General features: G+C 28.5%; 1 protein-coding gene across 1 annotated transcript; it reads right to left on the reverse strand.

Moving 5' to 3' along the window:
- Positions 1-1,134: 1,134 nt before the first annotated feature.
- LOC124819630 (MADS-box transcription factor 23-like) lies at positions 1,135-18,043 on the reverse strand. Its single transcript, XM_047291186.2, has 8 exons — positions 17,958-18,043; positions 17,574-17,845; positions 5,255-5,333; positions 4,527-4,588; positions 2,428-2,527; positions 2,190-2,231; positions 2,017-2,097; positions 1,135-1,520 (listed from the first exon to the last, which is right to left on the reverse strand). Exons 2-8 carry the CDS (start codon positions 17,753-17,755, stop codon positions 1,461-1,463), a joined length of 606 nt encoding a protein of 201 aa, XP_047147142.1. The 5' UTR covers positions 17,756-17,845; positions 17,958-18,043; the 3' UTR covers positions 1,135-1,460.
- Positions 18,044-20,383: the final 2,340 nt, after the last annotated feature.

Raw genomic sequence — 20,383 nt, forward strand, 5'->3', positions numbered from 1 at the left:
AATACATGATGTAACTGGCTTAATTATTTTTTGGTTTACAACAGAAAACTAACAAAGCGTGAGTTGGACACCCAATTTGAAAGAAGAAACAAACTATGCATTCAAGCACAATATATTCAAAAGGTTTTTTAAGATATATTTTAGAGTATGTGATCAGTATAGAAATATTTTTCAAATATATAATTTAAAATATATTTCAAATTATACATTTTGAATAGCTAACTTTAAATATTAAAAATTTATATATACACACAATTTAAAATATTTAAATATATTTTAGATTATACAATTCAAAATATATTTTTATATTCAAAACTTTTTTTAGAATATATATTCTAGAATATATTCACTAAATACATTTTAGATTGTATTTTTAAATATATTTCAAATTATATATTTTGAAAGTTATTTTCAAATTAAAAAATATATTTAGAATTACGCCATCCATAATGTATTTGAAAAATATGAAAAGAGACCATCACCTTCGAAGATCACCACCGCCAACCACAAATACATCACAGGAGTAATATAGTATGGGTATTTTGAAAATTATGGGAGTAAAAGAAAGGAGGTGCGGAAAGAAACACACTACAGAGGAAAAAGAACTCAGGAGAGACATAAACTGCTATGCAATAATAACTTGGATCCATATCTCTAAGGTTGTTTCTTCATGTACTCCATCAAATTTCTTCCTACACTCCATTAACATTTTGCTTTCTGGAATACACTAGGTCAATTCCAGAAATATCCTTCCGGAACACAATCATTCACCCCTATTTTGGATTGAAATTTGAAAACATCAATACTCTTCCATTCCACCACAACTTCATTCTTGGGTTTAGTTTTTCCATAATACTTGTACAAAATTTTAATTGCATTTCAAATAATGTTTTCAAAAATTTACAAATTTTGAAATATTATTTTCTTCATTTCACAACTGACTTTTGCGAGACAATTATTAAAGATGTACCTGAATTTAGTTTCATGATTCACGATATATAATGTATAGATTTAAGAAACCATAAAATATAGCCCACCAGGAACAACACTGAGGAGATATTTATTTCCCTACATATATTATACATTATAGATTTTATTGTTTGTAATTTCATGATTCATGATAGACAATTCAAATTTAGAAACAAGGATCGAAAATATTTATCTCGATATATGTCCGATCGTTATCTAACAATAACAGGTTTTTCACCTAGTGCACAACACATAAAGTTAAAACTTATAAACTTACAACATGTTTAGTACAGTTTATATTTAGAGAATAATAGCTTATTTCTTTAAAAGATTTCTTACATTTTTTAGAAAAAAGCAACTAATTATTCCTCTATAATTTACTACATCAGTTGAATTTTTTATATCATCGGTATGAAGGAATACCCCATAATCATTTCCTCTTGTGTTGAGGCTGAAGCTGGCTTTGTTGCTAACTGATAGGTTCAAGTGTATCATATCCATTGCTGATAGCATGTTGCCTTTTCTTTTTCCATATCCCTTGCTTCAATAACCTAGGTAGGATCCAAACCATCGTTAAAAGATTAAACCTACTGAGTATATGGTTTAGCTTTTGTGTGTAGATATATTTTCATTAATTTTGTTAATTTTTTTTGGGTATGAAAATAACATGAAAAGAAAATATGAGCATATTCTAACTCTACATCACTTGGAGGAAGAATAAATGCACCAATAAATAAATTGGTATTAAGATTTAACCTTAATCAAATCACACTTCTTCACATTGAACTTTAACAACAATGCATAAACACCAACCATAATGACAAATAATAAAGAAAATGTTCACTTTTTCTTTTTTTCTAATTGTTAGTTGGTCAGATTGAACAAAAAGTTTCTTGTAGGAAAAACCTAGACAAACACAAAAGAAACCAAACCAACAAAAAAAAGTTGATACTTTACTTTTTAATGGAGTATATGACAGTTAAAAATTGTGAAGCACCAATCCATGGCATTGTATGACAGATAGAAAAAGTTTGCTTGATGATTTACCTTCTGTAGTTCTGAATTATTTTCATGTAAAAGGTTTATCTTCGTACGAAGTTCTTCATTTTTTTGATGAATGAAGATTCCCTACAAATCATAATGGCGTCAATGGTGATCGGTCTGAAAAATTCAAATTTGCAGAAACACCTATTAAAATAACAAAATTTAATGGTCGGAACCTTTTGTTGCAATACTTTGATCTCATCTTTAAGCATTTGATCCTGCAGGTGAAATAAATGATTGTGTATGAGTCATGCATGTGTGACAATTGTATCATGTAACTTGGATTTTCCTTTGACAATCAAAGTGTCATGGAAAAAGAAACGTATTTGCTTTTACTGAAAGAAAATGAATGGAAACCAAACATATACACCTCAAGGAGGAGCTTTGATTCTTTTGGACCTTGAACCATAATACCTTTTTTATTTGAACATTACTCAAACCAATTTGGAGTTTATTTTCCAGATCCTTTAGCTGATTCATATTCAAATCAGAAAGTTCTTCACCCATCAGTTGCCTGCATTTATAGAAAATGAAGTATGAATTGTTTGGCAATTCGAGAGACGAAACGTCAACATTGTGTGTGTGTGTGAGAAGTAAATTGCAATCATTCAAAGATAGTTTGTTATAGAGCTTTCAAGCATATGTTCAACTGTCACTAATTCAAAGGTTCTTAACAATACATTTGTGCTCATATAGATCTCAATCCTTCTGCTTGATGAAACCATATGTAGCCATGCACACTCATATAATCAAAGGGATTCTATTTTACAGAACAATAAAATGGAGTTTTTTTTTACTAAATTATGAACTTTCAATAATATTTGAATTATGTTGAATTAGATTGATATACAAAGGATGATCACAAAGGTAAGCTAATTAATCCATACGAGGTTACAAAGTTGGAATCCTTGCTTTTTGTGATTTATATGTCTGCGTGTTTTTGTGTTGCATGCGTTGAAGGGTAGAAATCCTTTAAGTTGATGATTAAGGCATTCATAAAATATTAAATAGATTTGTTTCTCTTAATACCTTGAAAATTACATAAAAGAACATATGAATTGATTATATTAAAGCTTCACATTTATAGAGAAAATAATAGATGTGTTGATACCTTAGCAAATGTTGGGATTGTAAATAAATAGGATTTTACTTGATTAAATGTTTTGCCTCCTTTAATTTGTTTATATTTGTTTTGAAATAGGTTTAACCTCCTAGATTTTTGATTTGGTTGATTTGTTCTTCGGAAGATGCTACTTGATTTTTGCTCGGATTTGATTGGGTCCCCACATGTTTGTATTTTTGTTTTCCTTTTATAGCATTTACTCAGGTGTCTGATGATTAATAACCTTAAAGTAGTAGCTAATCTTCCATAGTAATGCCTATCATATGATTACATTAACAACATCTCTGATTATACTATATTATATTGACATAGTTACATAAATGATTTCACAGTTAAGAACATCATGATATACAATTAATTAATAGTTGTTAAACATTTTAGATTATTCCTATTGGTTTTCTACCATTCTAGATCATATTAGTTTATTATCATGTTCAAATAATCAATATCTAAACTATAAATCACGGGTTTTTAATGAGAATAAAATGAATCTCTCTCAGAATATTCAAGAATTATAATACAAAAGTTAAATAGATAATTTAGACATTAATTTTTTGGAAGCTAAATCCTTAACGATTAATTTTATAAACTAATTTAGACGCTAATTTTTTAATAATTAATATTAAAGAGTATTTTCAAATCTATTTTACAAACCATTTTAAATTTGTATTATAATAGAGATTATTTTAGTTAATAATAATATTTTTTTTACAAATTGTATCTAAACTAATTATTGTAATGGCTAATTACTTTTTGTTTCAAAAATTAGTTATTATTTAATGTTTTTTTACTGCTAATGTAAAATTGATTAAAGATCTCGTCGGTTAGTAAAAAAGTGTGTTAAAGTTGTTTTTGAGTTTCAAGAACCTTTGGAATTTTTGTAACTGTGGTATTTCTATGAAAATGTTTGTATACAAGTTATTAAATGAAATTTCAAATTGAAAAATGTTATTTTCATGAGATACCTAAAATTTGATATTTACTCTAGCTTTACAAATTGAGTATGATGTCCTCAAATAAAGTGAAAGTTATTCTTTTTCTATTTATGGGTGGTCCATGTACCTAGTAGAAATTATTGAAAGGCTAGTAGTGGTATTATAGCTATAAAAGTTTGGATTATATGTTTTTCTATATAGTGGGTAGGTTTAATGAAAGCAAAATCTATACTATGAATGGCTGTGTATTGAATAAGGGTTGTAGTACTCCTTATACCTTGTCTAATATATTTTCACGTCATTGGCTTACAAAAAGAGAATACAACGTTGTAAAATTTTGCTAGTTTATATTATCTGTTATATTATATAGTACTTAATTACTGATCAAAAAGTAAGAATATTACTTTATAGTTTCCATATTAATGACAATTATTCAATTGGTTTTAATATTTTACCTGCTGCTTTCTTGCAAACGTTCTAGTTGTTGCCTTAAGCATGCTGCTTCTCTCTGCCAAAACTAGCAAAGCAGAAATACATATATTAGAAGTTTATAACACCATTTTGTAAGAAAATAAACAATAATGCATATTACAAATGCAAGGTGTGTTAAATTAACAGCGATCAAAATATCCTTACCTATCGCAGTTTATATTGAATCAGCATTCAGGACTGAAACAAAGTGCCTGCACACTGTTTGGGTATGTTTATAGCACTGTGAGTGAGTTTAATGGAACGATCTAGAGAATGTTGGCAATAGGGTTTGGAAAGAAGGGTAAAATGGTTTTGAATTTTGCGGGAAGACTAAGAACAGAAAGACGAAAGGGTAGACCAACAGGCAAAATTGAAATACTAACATCAATCAAGCTATGTAACCAACTCAACACTAACAGTTAACTGGAGTAAGCCTAGCAGGTTTATTCATGATCAGGCGCCTCAAAGACAGTTCAAGAAGGGAAGACAAAGGATTCTTCCCTGAATGAATTACTACAACAATCAACAGTTTGAATGAGTGTAAAGAATACTCATGGTGTGCTGATAACAAGTAGGATTCCGTGTTTGCAGTTTTTAAGGATGTTATGTTCAAAAGCCATATAAAGACAATGGTGGAGCTGTTCAGGTTAAGATGCTTTGATGGAGTTTTATAGAGCTTGGAGATATATAACAATGCAGGATGTATTGTTACCTTGACAGATGAAGCAGGATCCATTATCCAACCATGGTCCTCGTTGAGCTTGTTAAAGCGATCAATGATTGATTGCATGCTGTCATAAATGTACAAACCGATATTAATGGTATGGGAAGTCAACCTTAAATCCTATGTCATGCAATGAGGTTTCTGCTAACGAAATAATTTTACATACTGCATAATATTATTTTACACAAAAAAAAGGAAAAAGTAGAGTTGTTAAAAAAATGTATTTTAAACTAACACCTTCAAAAGCTCTAAAAAATAAAGGACTCTAGCAAAATCCCACAACAGCTCCATAGCAATCCTTAACGAATTTGTATACCAAAATATTCTTCTCGTACATGTAATAGTTTGATATTGCTTAAAACTTGAAGTTAAACTAGTTTAAATATTTCTTCTATACTTCAACACACTGATACACCTTTTAAAACCAAAATTATGACAGAATTTCTAAAACGAACAATGCCTCAAATGATATCCCATATCGAATTTGTCTTTTATAGGCCTTTATGAATACTTACACCCCCAATTACATGATACCAAAAGGCCAAACCTTATGTGGTCAACCAGTCGTTTACCAGATCAGGAACCAATCATATAGTAGCCTACCAACAAGTTTGCCACAACTCCAAAACATCATAGAATCCTCATCCTCTTTCTACTAAACCTTTTATTGCACCCCATATTCTATGTTCATCTCATCCTCCTAACCATATATATGGTTAATTCGAAAATGGCCACCCAGAGAAGCCTTATATCGAGGGCATCACTCTTCAAAACTACAATTTCAGCATCTGTGTCGGACGATTAAGGTCTGTCACAGCTGTGGTATACACCACCGATGACATTTACATCACCTATAGTACTGATTAGGAAAGCACTTCATGTTAAAATCACATCAAGCTTCCAAAAGTTCTGGAGGCAACTTCATGCATAAGAAAGATGATGGTCCCTACCCCTTCCCATGTGAAAGCTAGTTTACCTGCAGAGTTTATATACCCTCAAACTTCCATGTGTCCCTCACAAAATCTAAGAGATAACAGGATCAACCTAACTATTGATTTTAGGTAGGCTTGCAGGCATTCTACCTTTCACTATGAGAGGAGATGCTAAATTAGAGTATCGAGAGATCTTTTATTCGTTGATTCTACTGGTACGTGTTATTGTTTTATTTCTTTAATATGGTATTAAGAGTTTTATTAATTTTTTAGGGTGCACGACAGATGGAAAAAAGGGAGACGTAAAATAGAGTGACAAAAAACCAGTAAGAAAGCACATATATGAAAACCTACGAAGTCATTCAACTACTGAAAATAGAGTGACATATATTGATTTATGGCATATAGTGATGAATTGAAGGAATCCAATTCTATCAACCCATATATAGCTTAAACGAGAAGTCTTAAGGAAGAAGTGGAACACAAATCTATAAAAATTATAAGGTTGTCAAACTTTTTAAGGTAATTTATACAAATCAAATTTGTTAGCATAAAGATGAAGCCTAGAAGTTTTGACGATACCTCAAAATCAAGTCTTAAGTGTTCATGTTGTAAGAAGATCTTTATGAAGACTTGTTTTATGTTAAAGTTTTTGTAATTTAGTAGATTTATGTATAGGTTGTTGTGTATTCTTGATTCTATGTATTGCGTGTTCTTAGTTTGCTTTAAAATTCGTTTTGGAATTAGAAAATCTCATTTTGACTCAGAATAATCGATTACCAACTAATAATAATCGATTATGATTTGTCATAATCGATTATCACGAGCAATTATAAGAATTTTCAAACAAGTTTTTTACTATTGTGCATTCATTAAATGCATAATCGATTACCTCATTTAGATAATTGATTATCACGCGTTAAATAACTGACAACAGATTTTTGGAGGTATCCTTGAGTGAGATTATAAATTTGATTAAGATTCTCATTCTAATATACGAAATACATGAATTTCGAAAATCTTATATGTTTTGTTGTGTGCTATGATAAGTGTGTTCTAAGGTTTGTATAAGCGTTGTGTTTGTGGCTTTGAGAACTTGGTGTTTGACATAGAGTGAAAACTTTCGTTGGAGTTGTGATTTAGTGTTGTTGTTGTTGCTGAGTCAAAGCCTGTCATCCTTTGTGAAGATTCAAAGGAGGTGATAATTTTTCTTGAAAAATTCGAAGGAGGTGTTCATTCCTTGTAAGTTTCAAGGGAAGTGAGTTTCATCTTTTGGGCGTAACAAGAGAGGTATTCTAACCTTAAACTTATTTATTGTTTTTGTGATTGTAACAGTTTGTTGGTTTGTGACAGTGGATTGTTAATTCTCATTTGATATTAACGACTGGATGTAGGATCTTTGTAAGCTAAACCAGTATAAAAATCACATGTGCAATTTTTTCTCTTCCTTACTCTCTTATTTGTTTTAAAATTGTTAAGAAATTTTATTTACAAGAGAAAATATTTAAAGGCACGATTTGCGATAAGAAACTAATTTACCTCTCTTTTAATTGTTGTTCACGTTAACCATTCTATTGCATCGCTCTGACAAAAAATTGACCAATTTATTAAAAAAAAATTTGGTGTGCCTTATAGAAGAGTAAACAAAATTCTATAAGAAAAGAAGGACTTTGGTCATAATATTAATTATTGAGTTTGTGGTTTGTCAGAAATGGATATACTTTTCTAGATACTTCTCTAAGATATTATTTTTTTGTTTTGTTTAGTCTAGGTTGAATTTAATTATAAACCTTGTTATGTAGGAAAGTTGGTTGTATGGTTAGTGGTTAAGTGAAAATGAGTGACATTATTTATTTTGTGTAGATTTACATTTCTCTTGTTAATTAGAGAGAATCCTTTTGTAACACAAAAACCATTACACTCAAAATATTGATATAAATTATTTGTCTCCCTTTTATCATCGTGTAATTTCACAACAAAATCTCTCTTTTCTGTTTTTTCTCTAGTTTTACAACTTTTAAAATTTTTTGCTGATTTCTTAACATAATATTAAGATCCTTGATTTTTAAGATATATGAGGAAGTGAAAATCAGTTTGAAAGTCATATACAAACTAGAACAAAAAATATTCAAAGAAAGGATAACATCAAGAAACAGTTCTTTATCTCTCAACCTCATATTTTTGTAGGAGAAAATTATGATTTGAGGATTGTAAAAATGATATCTTATTTGAAAGATCAAACTCTATGGGAAGTGGTGAAAGATGGAAGTAATACAACCCATTTACTAGACAACCCAACAATGGCTCAGATAAAATTCTATGGTAAAGAAGTGGCAAAGAAGACAAAGTACTTGCCATTATACATGTAGTCATACACGATTATTTTTTTTATTAATATTGAATCTTGAGACAACAAAAGAGGCTTCGGGCAAGCTCAAGGAAGAGTTCCAAGGCAGTAAAATAAGGAGGATGAAGATGTTAAATATGAGAAGAGAATGTGAAGCAATTAAAATTTTTATATATGTAGATGGATCAAATGCAAATGAAACTACTAATCATTTGCAAAATTAATAGATTTGATTATTATGAAATTTTAGTTATGTGTAATTGTTTAGTATTTATATAGTTTTTTTGAATTTTCTCAAGTTATTTGATACTCTAATTTGAGATTTATAAATAATTTGTTTTTAATATTTGACATCCTGAATAAAAGAGAATATGTCTTCTTAATATTGAATATGTCTGATAGATACAAGGATGAGATACAATTTATATATTTATTAGGTTTGGGGATGAGGATTGTATATTGAAACCAGCACCCGTCTTGCCTCATTGTCATTCCTACCTCTACAAACTTTTTTAAAATGATGCCTACCAAAGCCTTGAAAGGAAAATAATCCTTTTAAAGATGGGGCATCTCAAAATATTTGATTGTGTATGTTATACACTTTTTCCGAATGTAAAGAGACACAAGATGGATTACAAAATAAGGAGTTAGTACTTTTTTACATGATATACAATCTTTTGACGAAAAAGATACTTATTGAAAAAAGATAGTTTCACGAGTTTTCTACATAGAATTGGGAGAAATGAAAAGTAGAAGCTTTAACCAAGAAAAAGTTGGGTAGACAATCTTTAGGAACAACATTAGAAATTGAAGAAAATTTAGATGATAGGCATTAAAACTCTTACCAGCATTTATCAAAGGTTCAACATTGCTACACTAGAACCTAAAGAATACGATGAAGATGGTGAAATAGATGGGTTGAATCTCACCCAAAAAAATAAATGAGTGCTATCTTATTCCAATTTTCTTAAACCTTCTCTTGGAATTTTGTGACTCAAACAACATGTGATAGAAGAAGTCAAATCAATTAAAATATATTTCAATCCTACTTTTTATTAGAATTTCATGCCTTATTTAATTAATTAGTTTATTACATATTTTTCAAAGTCGGTTACAAATCCTGTATTATAAATATTTACTGCTTATACTCAATAAAATATATCAATTCCCCTTTCATTCTTTTACCTCTTATACTTTAAAACCCAACAATTGGTATCAGAGCATAAAGGATCTTACGGGATTTGTGATATAATCCATAAACACCTACAACCAAAAAATAGCCACCACACATAAGATGGAATCTCAAACATCATTTACTACCATTTCTGTGCCTGTATTTGATGGACTAAACTATCAAATGTGGGCTGTCAAAATGAAAGCATATCTAGATGCTAACGATGTGTGGGAAGCGGTAGAAGAGAACTACAAAGTGTCTCCCTTGCTAAATAATCCTACGATTGCTCAAATGAAAAATCACAAAGAAATGAGGCTTCAAAAGTCCAAAGCCAAATCAATTTTGTTCACAGCTGTATCTCCAATCATTTTCAACCGAATAATAACGTTGAAAACGACATATGAAATCTGGAAGTTTTTGAAGGAAGAGTATGAAGGAAGTGAGAGAATAAAGGAATGCAAGCTTTGAATTTGGTTCGAGAACTTGAGATGTAAAGGATGAAAGATTCGAAGACAATCAAAGATTATGCAGGCAAGCTTATTGGCATTGCAAACAAAATACGTCTTCTTGGCACTGATTCCTGATTCTAGAATTGTTCAAAACATACTTGTAACAATTCCAGAAAGATATGAAGCCACATTGACTTCCTTGGAGAACTCAAAAGATCTTTCTACTATTACCTTGGTAGAACCTTTGATCACACTCCAGGCTCCAAAACAAAGAAGACTCATGAGAGAAGAATGTCATATTGAAGGGGCTTTGACAGCTAAATTGCTAAAACAAAAGGGCAAGTTAGGGTGTTTCAACCACAAAAATGATAGCAAATCCTCTCATGTTTTTCCATCATATCCTTTTTGTAAAAAAAACAATCATCCACAAACGAAGTGTTGGTGGAGGCCAGATGTGAAATGTCATAAATGTGGACAATTAGGGAATGTGGAGAAAATTTGCAAGTCATCGAAAACACAAGAGAATGTACAAGCTTTTGTTGAAGAGTGTGAACAAGAAGAACTTTTTGTCGTTTCTTGCTATGCTATTGCAAGATACACAAAAAGTTGGCTAATGATAGTGGTTGCACAAACCACATGACTTACGATCAAGAATTATTCAAAGATCTTGATGCATCCTACAACACAAAAGTCAGAATTGGAAATGGAGCAAAAATAGTAGTGAAGGGCAAAGGAACCATTGTGATCGAAGGTTGCACAAGTTTGAAATTAATTATTAATGTTCTATATGTTCCTGAAATTAACCAAAACTTGTTGAGCATTGGCCAACTTCTAGAGAAAGGCTATAAAGTTCTATTTGAAGATAAAACCTACATGATTAAAGATTCAGATAATAAAAAATTATTCAGAGTTCAAATGAAAGGCAAAGCTCAATATGGAAAACAAACGAGGTTGCCTTTTCCAAAAGACAAATCTTGGAGAGCAACAAACAAACTGCAGTTAGTACATACGAATGTTAGAGGACCAAAAAAAAACCCTATATCTGAATGGCAAGAAAGTAGAGCTAGTGGGTGTTAAAGTTGGTGAAAGGAAAAATGAACCAAAAAAATTAGAGGAAGAAGAGTAGCCTAAGACAACTCTGTCCGAAGCAGAAGCTGAAAATGCGAAAAAGCCAAGAGAACAACTACAAGGAGATGAGGAAGTTGCGAAAGATTATAAGGACGTGAAGACTAAGCAAGAAATTGTGATCGAGACTTCCAAAAGTGAAGGAACTTTCGATGATACAGTCAAGAACAAAAAAACTTAGTATGCTGACTTTGAGTCATGGAGGAGATTGTTGGAATTTTATGACTCAAACAACATGTGGTTGAAGAAGTCAAATCAGTCAAATAAAAATATATTCTTATCCTATTTTTAGGAAGATTTTATATATTATTTTTTTAATTAATTTAGTGGATACTTATCAAGGTTGGTTACATGTATTATAAATATATTCCAACTTTTCTTGAACCTTCGATTGCACAAATCAAAACAAAGATGAGTTCTTTACCCCTAATGGAACACGGACAGCCAAAATCTTGGTAGCTACTTTTAAAAACCAATTTATAAAGGAATTATAACTTTCTATTCATAATAATGATTCTTACAGTAATCAATAACTTTTAGTTTTGTAAATTAGTACCTAAATGGATCATTATACCATATAAAGATTTTCTTGTAATAATGGTACTTTATTGTATTATCCAATATTATTTTGCAACTCAATATATGGGTTAAAACATCCCAATTCTTTTTTTTTTTCACAAATAAAAAACACTTGGAAGATTAAAAAAATTAATTACTTCCAACGGTGATCATTTGATTAGGAGGAAGGGCAACAACGAAAAGAGAAAAGTATAATAAAGAAGGAGAAGAATTAGGCTGAGTTTAAATTATAACTTAAAGGATATTTTAGTCTTTTGTTGTTATTATGGGATGTACATAGTAATTATGTAAATGCAAAAGGCAAAACCCTTGGGGAAAGAAAGAAAAAGGAAAAATATCATGGAGGACACTGGAAAAATAAGTTTTTATCTTTTCTCCATAAGAAAACAACCATACCAAAAAAAAGTTTTGTTCGTTCAAGGCAACCTTTAGATGTAAGGTTTGCAATCAATTTTGAAGTTTTTTGTAAATATTTGTACCAATACAAAATTTTGTAAATATCAAATGAACCTCTAACACATGTTATTGAGAGAAGTTAGACATCTTTAGCCAAAAGCAAATTTGAGGAGAGGAGGAGAACAACTTTTTGTAGTTTTGAGATTTATAATGAATTATTTCTTCATATTCTTTTTTAGCAATTTAGGGATGTAAATCTTTTAATTGGGAAATCTTTATAACTATCATATTCTTTTTTATAAAAAACAATATCAAAGTGAAATTACTATAAGAAAATAAACATTTAGTGTTAGTTAAAAATCAACACTCAATATTAAAAGCCGGTACTAATTAGTAAATAGTGTTAGATTTGCTATATCAATTTAAAATCATAAATGCTAATTGTTTAGCATTAATTTTTAAAGACTGATTGTAAAATCGATTAGTAACTTAGCACCAGTTGCATTTTTATTTTAACATTTATTTAATTTAACATTAGCTTAGTTGGCACTAAATAAAGTCTATTTTTAATATTAATTTAATTTATATTTGTTTGACCAATGCTAATGATAGTAATATAAAAAAAATTGTACAACATCATAATTTCCAACAAAATAAAATAGAAATGAAAAAAATAGAAAAAAAAATTGTAGTAAATCAAGGAGATTAGTGTAAATAAAAAAGATGAGTGTGAATAAATGATGTGAATGAAAGATAAGGATGTAGATTAAGAATATGTATATGGATGAAGGAGATGGATATGGATGGAGAAAATGAATGTGGGTAATTAAGATGAATATGAATGAAAGAGACAAGTATAAATAAGAAAGATAAATGTGAATGAAGGAAATGAGTGTAAACATACATGGAAAATGAGAGAGAATAATTGTAAGTTGGAAGATTTGTCGATTTTAAATTTGTACTATTAAGAATAATTTACAATTCTTATTCATTGTTATAAAGACATAATGTATAAACTGATGTCAACTTAGTCTATTGTTACTTAAATAAATATTAAAGATATATTATATTACATTCAACTTAATCAACAAAAAAGCTTACATGATATTATGCTACAAGTTTGGTATTTTGGTCTATATATTTATAATTGTTTTATTCTTTTTGATCCTCGATTATTTATAATTGTACTGATATATTATACTGTAATAAACAAACTGGTTCATTAGTGCAATAACTATGTAATGCAATGGATAACGATTTTTATTCGTTCTTATATTACAATTAGTTGGAAAACAATAATAATTGCATTTAATCAAATATTTTTCAACTTTGTCTTTTTATATACTAATTAAAACTATTGTCTTTTGTACAAAAGATCAAAGGTTACTGAAAGTTCATATAATAGGATAACTTATGCAAAATATATAATACAGATATACAATAATATTTAGCACATTTACTTGTTGTAAGATATTATATTGTTGTACAATAATATACTGGTTGATTTTGGGTATGATAAATATAATGTATTATTTTTGTGTTGATTATGTGATATTTCGTACATGTTTAATATGTAAGAAAAAACAAAAATAAACAAATTATTTTAAAAAATAACTATTTTAAGCTTCATTCATAACCAGAATCGAAGAATAAAAGATGTATTAGACTTCGATTCAAGTTACAACTGAAATCTAATACATTTTCTAATTTAAAATGTTATTTAATTTTAGAGGTATTAAACTTCAATTCTGAAAACAATTGAAACCTAATGCTTTAAAACTAAACAATTTTTTTAAATCAAAAAGATTTTAAGCTTTAGTTACTACGAGAATTGAAATCAAATTCACATTTTTTAACCAAAACATATGCTTTGATTTATATTCGAAAACTTTGATTTATATTCGAAAACAAAGTCACCATTTTTAACCTCATCTGAATATGCTTTAGTTCTATAACCAAAACACAATGTTTAAAATAACTAGTGTAAAAATCCTTTCCTACACTAAAATACATATTTTTATTTATAGAAAAAATTTAAAAATAATTAAAGCCCTCTTAGAGTTGGCTAAACCAACTCTATCAACAACTAAATTATTCAAAATTAATTCTACTTTTTTAACCTTTCTTAAGAAAAAAGAAACTAATCTTTTAGATTGTGTTAAAAATGGTTAAATAGACTAACAATTTAGTTATTGTTAATATTGGAAAGATAAATTATTCTTTTCTTATAGTGAATACGATGTTCTTAATGTTTATATCTATTATGGTTATGAAGCACCAAAAGCTAAGGTCCTTCTAGATGAAAAAATGAACAAGTTTATTGCATGCATTCTTAGTTTAGGTGATATAAATTTTGTTTAGAAAAAGAAGTTAATGTTTATAGTGTTGAATGTGATCCCCAAAGGTGTAAAAATTGAAGAAAAGTCTTGATTATAATTTATAAGTATCAGTTTTCACAAGTCTATCCCTACATTAACAAAGTTTATAGAGTGCTAACTCTCCGTAGATGTTTTTATGTGTAATGTTTTTTTATGTGTAATGCATTTTGGGTTAACAGGCTGTCTATAGGTTTGAGTTGAAAATGACACATAAATTGGTAATCATATTTAGGCTTATTTGAAGGGATTATTAACAAAGAAACATTTTGTTTATGTACATATTTCTTTGTGCACAAGTTGCTCTAGACAAGGTCTAATTCTTCTTATTGGTGATCCAATGAATTTGAAGCAATGTTTGGTGTTCTGGTGGAAAGCTTCACTGGGGTGAAATTGTGTTCATCCTTAAATATTAATTTCATCTATTTTGGTCAAAGAAAAATATATAATATAAAAAAGACACTAAGGATATCCCAACCCTTAGGGATGTAATTAACTTGAAGATCTATTATATACTTAAAAGCAACATAATATTTATTTTTCTCAAATTTGATGGAAGAAAAGTTTATCCTAAATATATATCCACCACTCATCAGTTATAAAAATATGTTCTATAAATTTATTTTGTCTAATACATCTAAAGATCTAAAATATATGAATTTAGTATGATAATTATATTCCTTTTATAATATATGAATTCGTCATATAATTTTTCAAACAATATCTTGAAAATCCTCATTCAAACCAAGAGGATTATGGAGAGAACATATGTAGAGAATAAAAACAATCTTCAAGTTAATTTAGGAAGTTATTCAATTTCAACATATAGGAAGAATAGACATGGAAAATACTTATGGGAATGCGGTTCTATGGTTTAGAGTACACTACAAGAAATGTAATCCCTAACTGTCTAAGAATGATAATAAGTTTTAGGAATTATAAACTTCTAAACTATATAGATATTAAAAATTAACAAAAGAAGGAAAATAACGAAAATATACAATTGCTTTTTGTTTCAAAGTATTAAGATAATTCATTTATTAATATTATTGATGATATAAGCTACCTACCCAAAATCTCTAAAAAAAGTTAACCATATTCAATTGATTTGAATTGTGATTTTATGGAAGATGTAACTGACTAACACTTAGGTTGTTGGGTGAGAGAGTCAGATGCTTTAAATACTACTTTATATTTAGACTCATACATAATATACTTTATATATCCATATTAACCTCAAAATGAGTTAAACATGATGTCCTTTAGCATGAATTTATCTATTTTTTAAGATTTAAAAAGACTAATAACTTATGGGAAAGACCATCATATATTCAATTAAATATATTGGAATCATAATGTACTTGATATAAAACCAAAGTGAAACGAAATGATATTAAGCTCAACTTGAGTTAAAGGAAACGCCATTTTTTAGCTATTTTCTAAAGTTTATTTTCATGGGACTGACACTAACAATTGGCATCAACTAAAAAACCATACAAGTTTCCATCACATTTAAATTAATTTCCTAAATAAACTCATGAACCTTATTAGCATTGTAGGATCATCAATCTATAACATTATTTATTTTCTAATAATGAAGGAAATAATTTTTTTAATAAGAAGACTGGTACATATATTCTAAATGATATAAACATCAATTTGGATTATGTATTTTACTACTGCAACTTGAAGAGAACCAAAAGCAAGATCAAGATGGGGCTGACCCAGATACAGAAAATGAAGGTTAAGTAATGATTGAGACAATCAACCATAATACTGTGGACTGTTTAAGAGACTGACAAAAGTATAGGTTTTAATATTTCTCAGGATGAATTTTTCACCATTCACTAAGTGCATATATAAAATCTAGTTTCCAATGACTAGTTTTCCTCACTGCTTCACATATCTCTGATGTTCAGATCAGAAGTGTCAAAGACAGGTAGAACTAGTTACCCAACTTTGTCTCGTGTTAGATCAAAATTTTATCATGATATTGCTCTTAAAAAGTTAGAAACAAAAGACAACTTAAAAAATATCATTTCCTATTATGTAAATGATGAAGATCAATTTCCTTTGACTAAACTGTCAAAATTGAGTTCCTATTATGTATATTTACTTCAGATCTCACTGTTTTTAGTATTTCTTGATATACGTTACATTAAAAATACATTGGTAAGTGTATTTATAATTTACTGGTATAAAAATATACTGAATGCTGAGAAAATGTTTCAAAACAAACACAGACTGGAATTCATATATTGTCGGAGAGATGAGATATATTGAGAATGCAAAAGATAACGATAATAAGCTTCCCAATTATTTAACTTCTTGTTCTTTTCTTGATTTTTGTCTGTGGGGTAAGGAGTAAGCACGAAAACAACTATCTCTATCTGAAAAATAGAATTTGTTTTAGTATGAAGAGAAAACACTAGGTTTTTCACTAGAGTTCATGTAAGGATGAAGATCGTAGGAAACCTGCTGGTTTCAAATGCAGATGCAGGAACTGCAGCACAAAGTAGCTCATTTATCAAGAAGAACATGGTTCTTTCTTGAAGATTTCACTGTTAAAAATATGACGAGAACTCACTAGGTTTGATGTGTTAATATTGATATATAAAACTATATGCACAGCTTTTCATCAAAGAAAAAAGGTTTTCTTTTCTGCAAACCATAGTTCAAGTTCCGATAACAGATTCCCAGGTATCATATTATCAGATTTCATTCGTTTCAGATACATCAGTATCAGAAGAATGAAATTGAAACCACACAAACCAATTCAACTGAACATGTTGAATAAGTTCTTCCCTTGCCCCTCTTCCCCAACAGAAAAAAGAAAAAGAAAAAGGGGTAAATAAAAAGAATATAAAGCATTGAATCAGAAACATAGATGGTAAAGAAAGCGAAAGAGAAAAGAATTTGGGTTTAATTACCTGGTGTTTGAATACTCATAAAGTTTGCCCGTGCAGGAAAACACAATGACTCCAACTTCTGCATCACAAAGAATAGATAGCTCTCTAGTTTTCTTCATCAACCCATTTCTTCTCTTACAGAAAGTTACTTGCCGGTTCGTCGAATTTTCGATTCTTTGAATGGGAATCTTTCCTCTCCCCATCTACTAGGGTTCCTAGCTCCACCAAAATTTCTTATCTGCAAGTTAACGATATCTGAGATATCCAACTCTGATGCCCAAAGTCGTCTTTCACTGAAACAAATTTCAGTAAAACTCATCAAGACAGATAAGGAAAACTTGCATAAATATATAAACGGCAATGATAAATATAGCAAGCTCAGAAATAACAAAAGTAGAAACTTACTAGGAAATTATTCTTGTGAAAATAACGGTTAGGGAAGAGTTGAAGAAGAAGACGAAGACGAAAGGAAAAATAAATATATTAAAAATGCTTTTTCTATATATTTTTTTTCTTTATTAAGAAAAGACGGTGTTTTACTGCAAGCAGTCCTATCAACACTAGGATTTATCCTATTAGATGTACAATTTTGCGTTTGATTTTGAAAGAGTAAATATAAAAAATAAAATATTTTATATATATAGCATGGTAAATGATTATTACACTGTTAGCTAATTAAAAATTACTATCACGCCTCCAGGTTAAACTTTAAAATGATAAATAGGTGCATAAGCATAGAGATTTTTAAAACAATAAAAAATAATATAAAACTGTTAATCGTTACTTTCTTAAGCTACGTCAAATACTTAAATAAATTAATGAATTAAGTATTCTTAAAGTGTACTTTTATATTTTGAGTAAACAAAAAAAAAGTTTTATGTTTCTGGGCCGAAAAAAAGAGAGTATCCTAGTTAATTTTGATAAAAATTTCAAATGAAAGAGATTTATAAAAATATTTCAATTTATCGTAGTAATTTAACCATTTTTATAATTTTTCAAATATATTCTGATAATCTACTGGGAATTTTCATCAAAGTAATTATTATCTCGTTTAGATGTATATTAAAAAAAATCATCAATTTTTAATTTATTTAATAAATTTCTTTTTTGGAAATTATACAAAAATATTATTTAACTTATTTACTATGAACTAAATTATGAATATTTTCCCTTTTATATAACCATATTAAAAGAACGAAATTAACTAAGATTCATTTATTGTTAATCATTTTTACACCATCACGATACATACTAACATACAAAGTATTTTTTAAAATAATTATTTTAAAAATTGTATTTGTAATGATTTGTGATTCACTTATGATCTAAGCATATTTATATTAATATTTAAAAAAAAACTCTAAATAAATATTTTATTAAAAGAAAGAAAGTGAAGAATACAAACTGAGAAATAATATAATGAAGTCTACCAATTTCAGAATAAATTCTGCTCTAAATATCTTAAATAGAAAATATCAACTTCTTTTTGTTTATTAAAATTTATTTTCATTTACCAAACCAAATAAGAAAAAAATATTTTTATTTTTTTTAATTGTTAAATAATTTAATAATTAGTAATAAAACTAAGAAGTAATATTCGTACGCACATTAAATATATGTATGTGTGAAGTAATTTATGCCGTGAATATGCTACATCGGTATCCGTACGGATGATATGAATGTACGATGGTGGATATTCCCAAACCGTGGGCGGTTACTTTTAGTTATTCTGGTTTTCGGTTTTTGGTTTTGGCGTGGGAAGGAATTGGGAATGCTGTTCCTATTAATTTTTGGGTATACCAAAAAATGCTACAATTGTTTTTCATAATTCCGCGTTTCTATTTTTCTCATTATATTAATTTTTGGGTGTACCAGAATCTGCTATAATTGTTTTGCATAATTCTATGTTTCCAATTTTTCATTATTCACCAACTCTTAATGAACTTGATTTGGGTAGTACTAGCAAAAATAATGATTATGATGATCTTCATTTTTACTTAGGTTTTACCATGATTATATGAATATGTTTGATAAAATAATTAATTGCGAAGGTAATTAAAAGATGAAAAGCAGTGAGAATTGAAAAATTATCTCAAAGTCCAAAAAACTAATTGGACCTAGAAATGATGATAAAAAGAGTTTTTACATTTATTAATTTACTAATAATTTTTTTTATAAAAATAATTTTTTTATTGTTGACAAACTTTAGAATTTAAATTATCAATAAATATTTTCAAGGTGACTAATATGTTGACTAAATTTATCGATGACTCAATAAATTAGAATTTATATTATAATAAATATTTTTATTAGTAAATTAATTAGTTAAATGAATAATAAAATTTTTGTTAAGTTTAGGAAATTTTTGTATATTAAGAAGAGATGGATAAGAAGAAGACAACGAGAAGGAGAAAGAGAAATATAATGAAGAGAAAGAGGATAAGGAGGTGTGATAACAATGGTGTTGATGATGGTGTAGCGATAGCTAGTCGATGGTGGAAATGGGAGTTAGAAGAAAAGAAAGAAAAAAAAAGGAAAAAGAGGAGAAAAAGGAGGAAGGAGGGGAGAAGAGATGAGAGAAAATGAAGAAGAATACCAAATCATATCATTTATTGACATATTTTATTAATGGTTAAAATCCGTTCATAATTACTAACATATATTTACTAATAGATATTTATCGATGAATTTAAAGTCATTGATAAATTACTAACGTATTTCATAATTTGTTTACAAAATTTATCCATGATCATTTTAGTGGCGAAATTTAGAAAAATAGATTTAGAGATATATGATATGGAGTTAATTATATGTTGTGTTATAATAAAGTT

Source organism: Vigna umbellata, chromosome 1, assembly GCF_029865625.1.
Source record: "Vigna umbellata cultivar VRB3 chromosome 1, Vumbellata_1.0, whole genome shotgun sequence".
NCBI lineage: Eukaryota > Viridiplantae > Streptophyta > Magnoliopsida > Fabales > Fabaceae > Vigna > Vigna umbellata.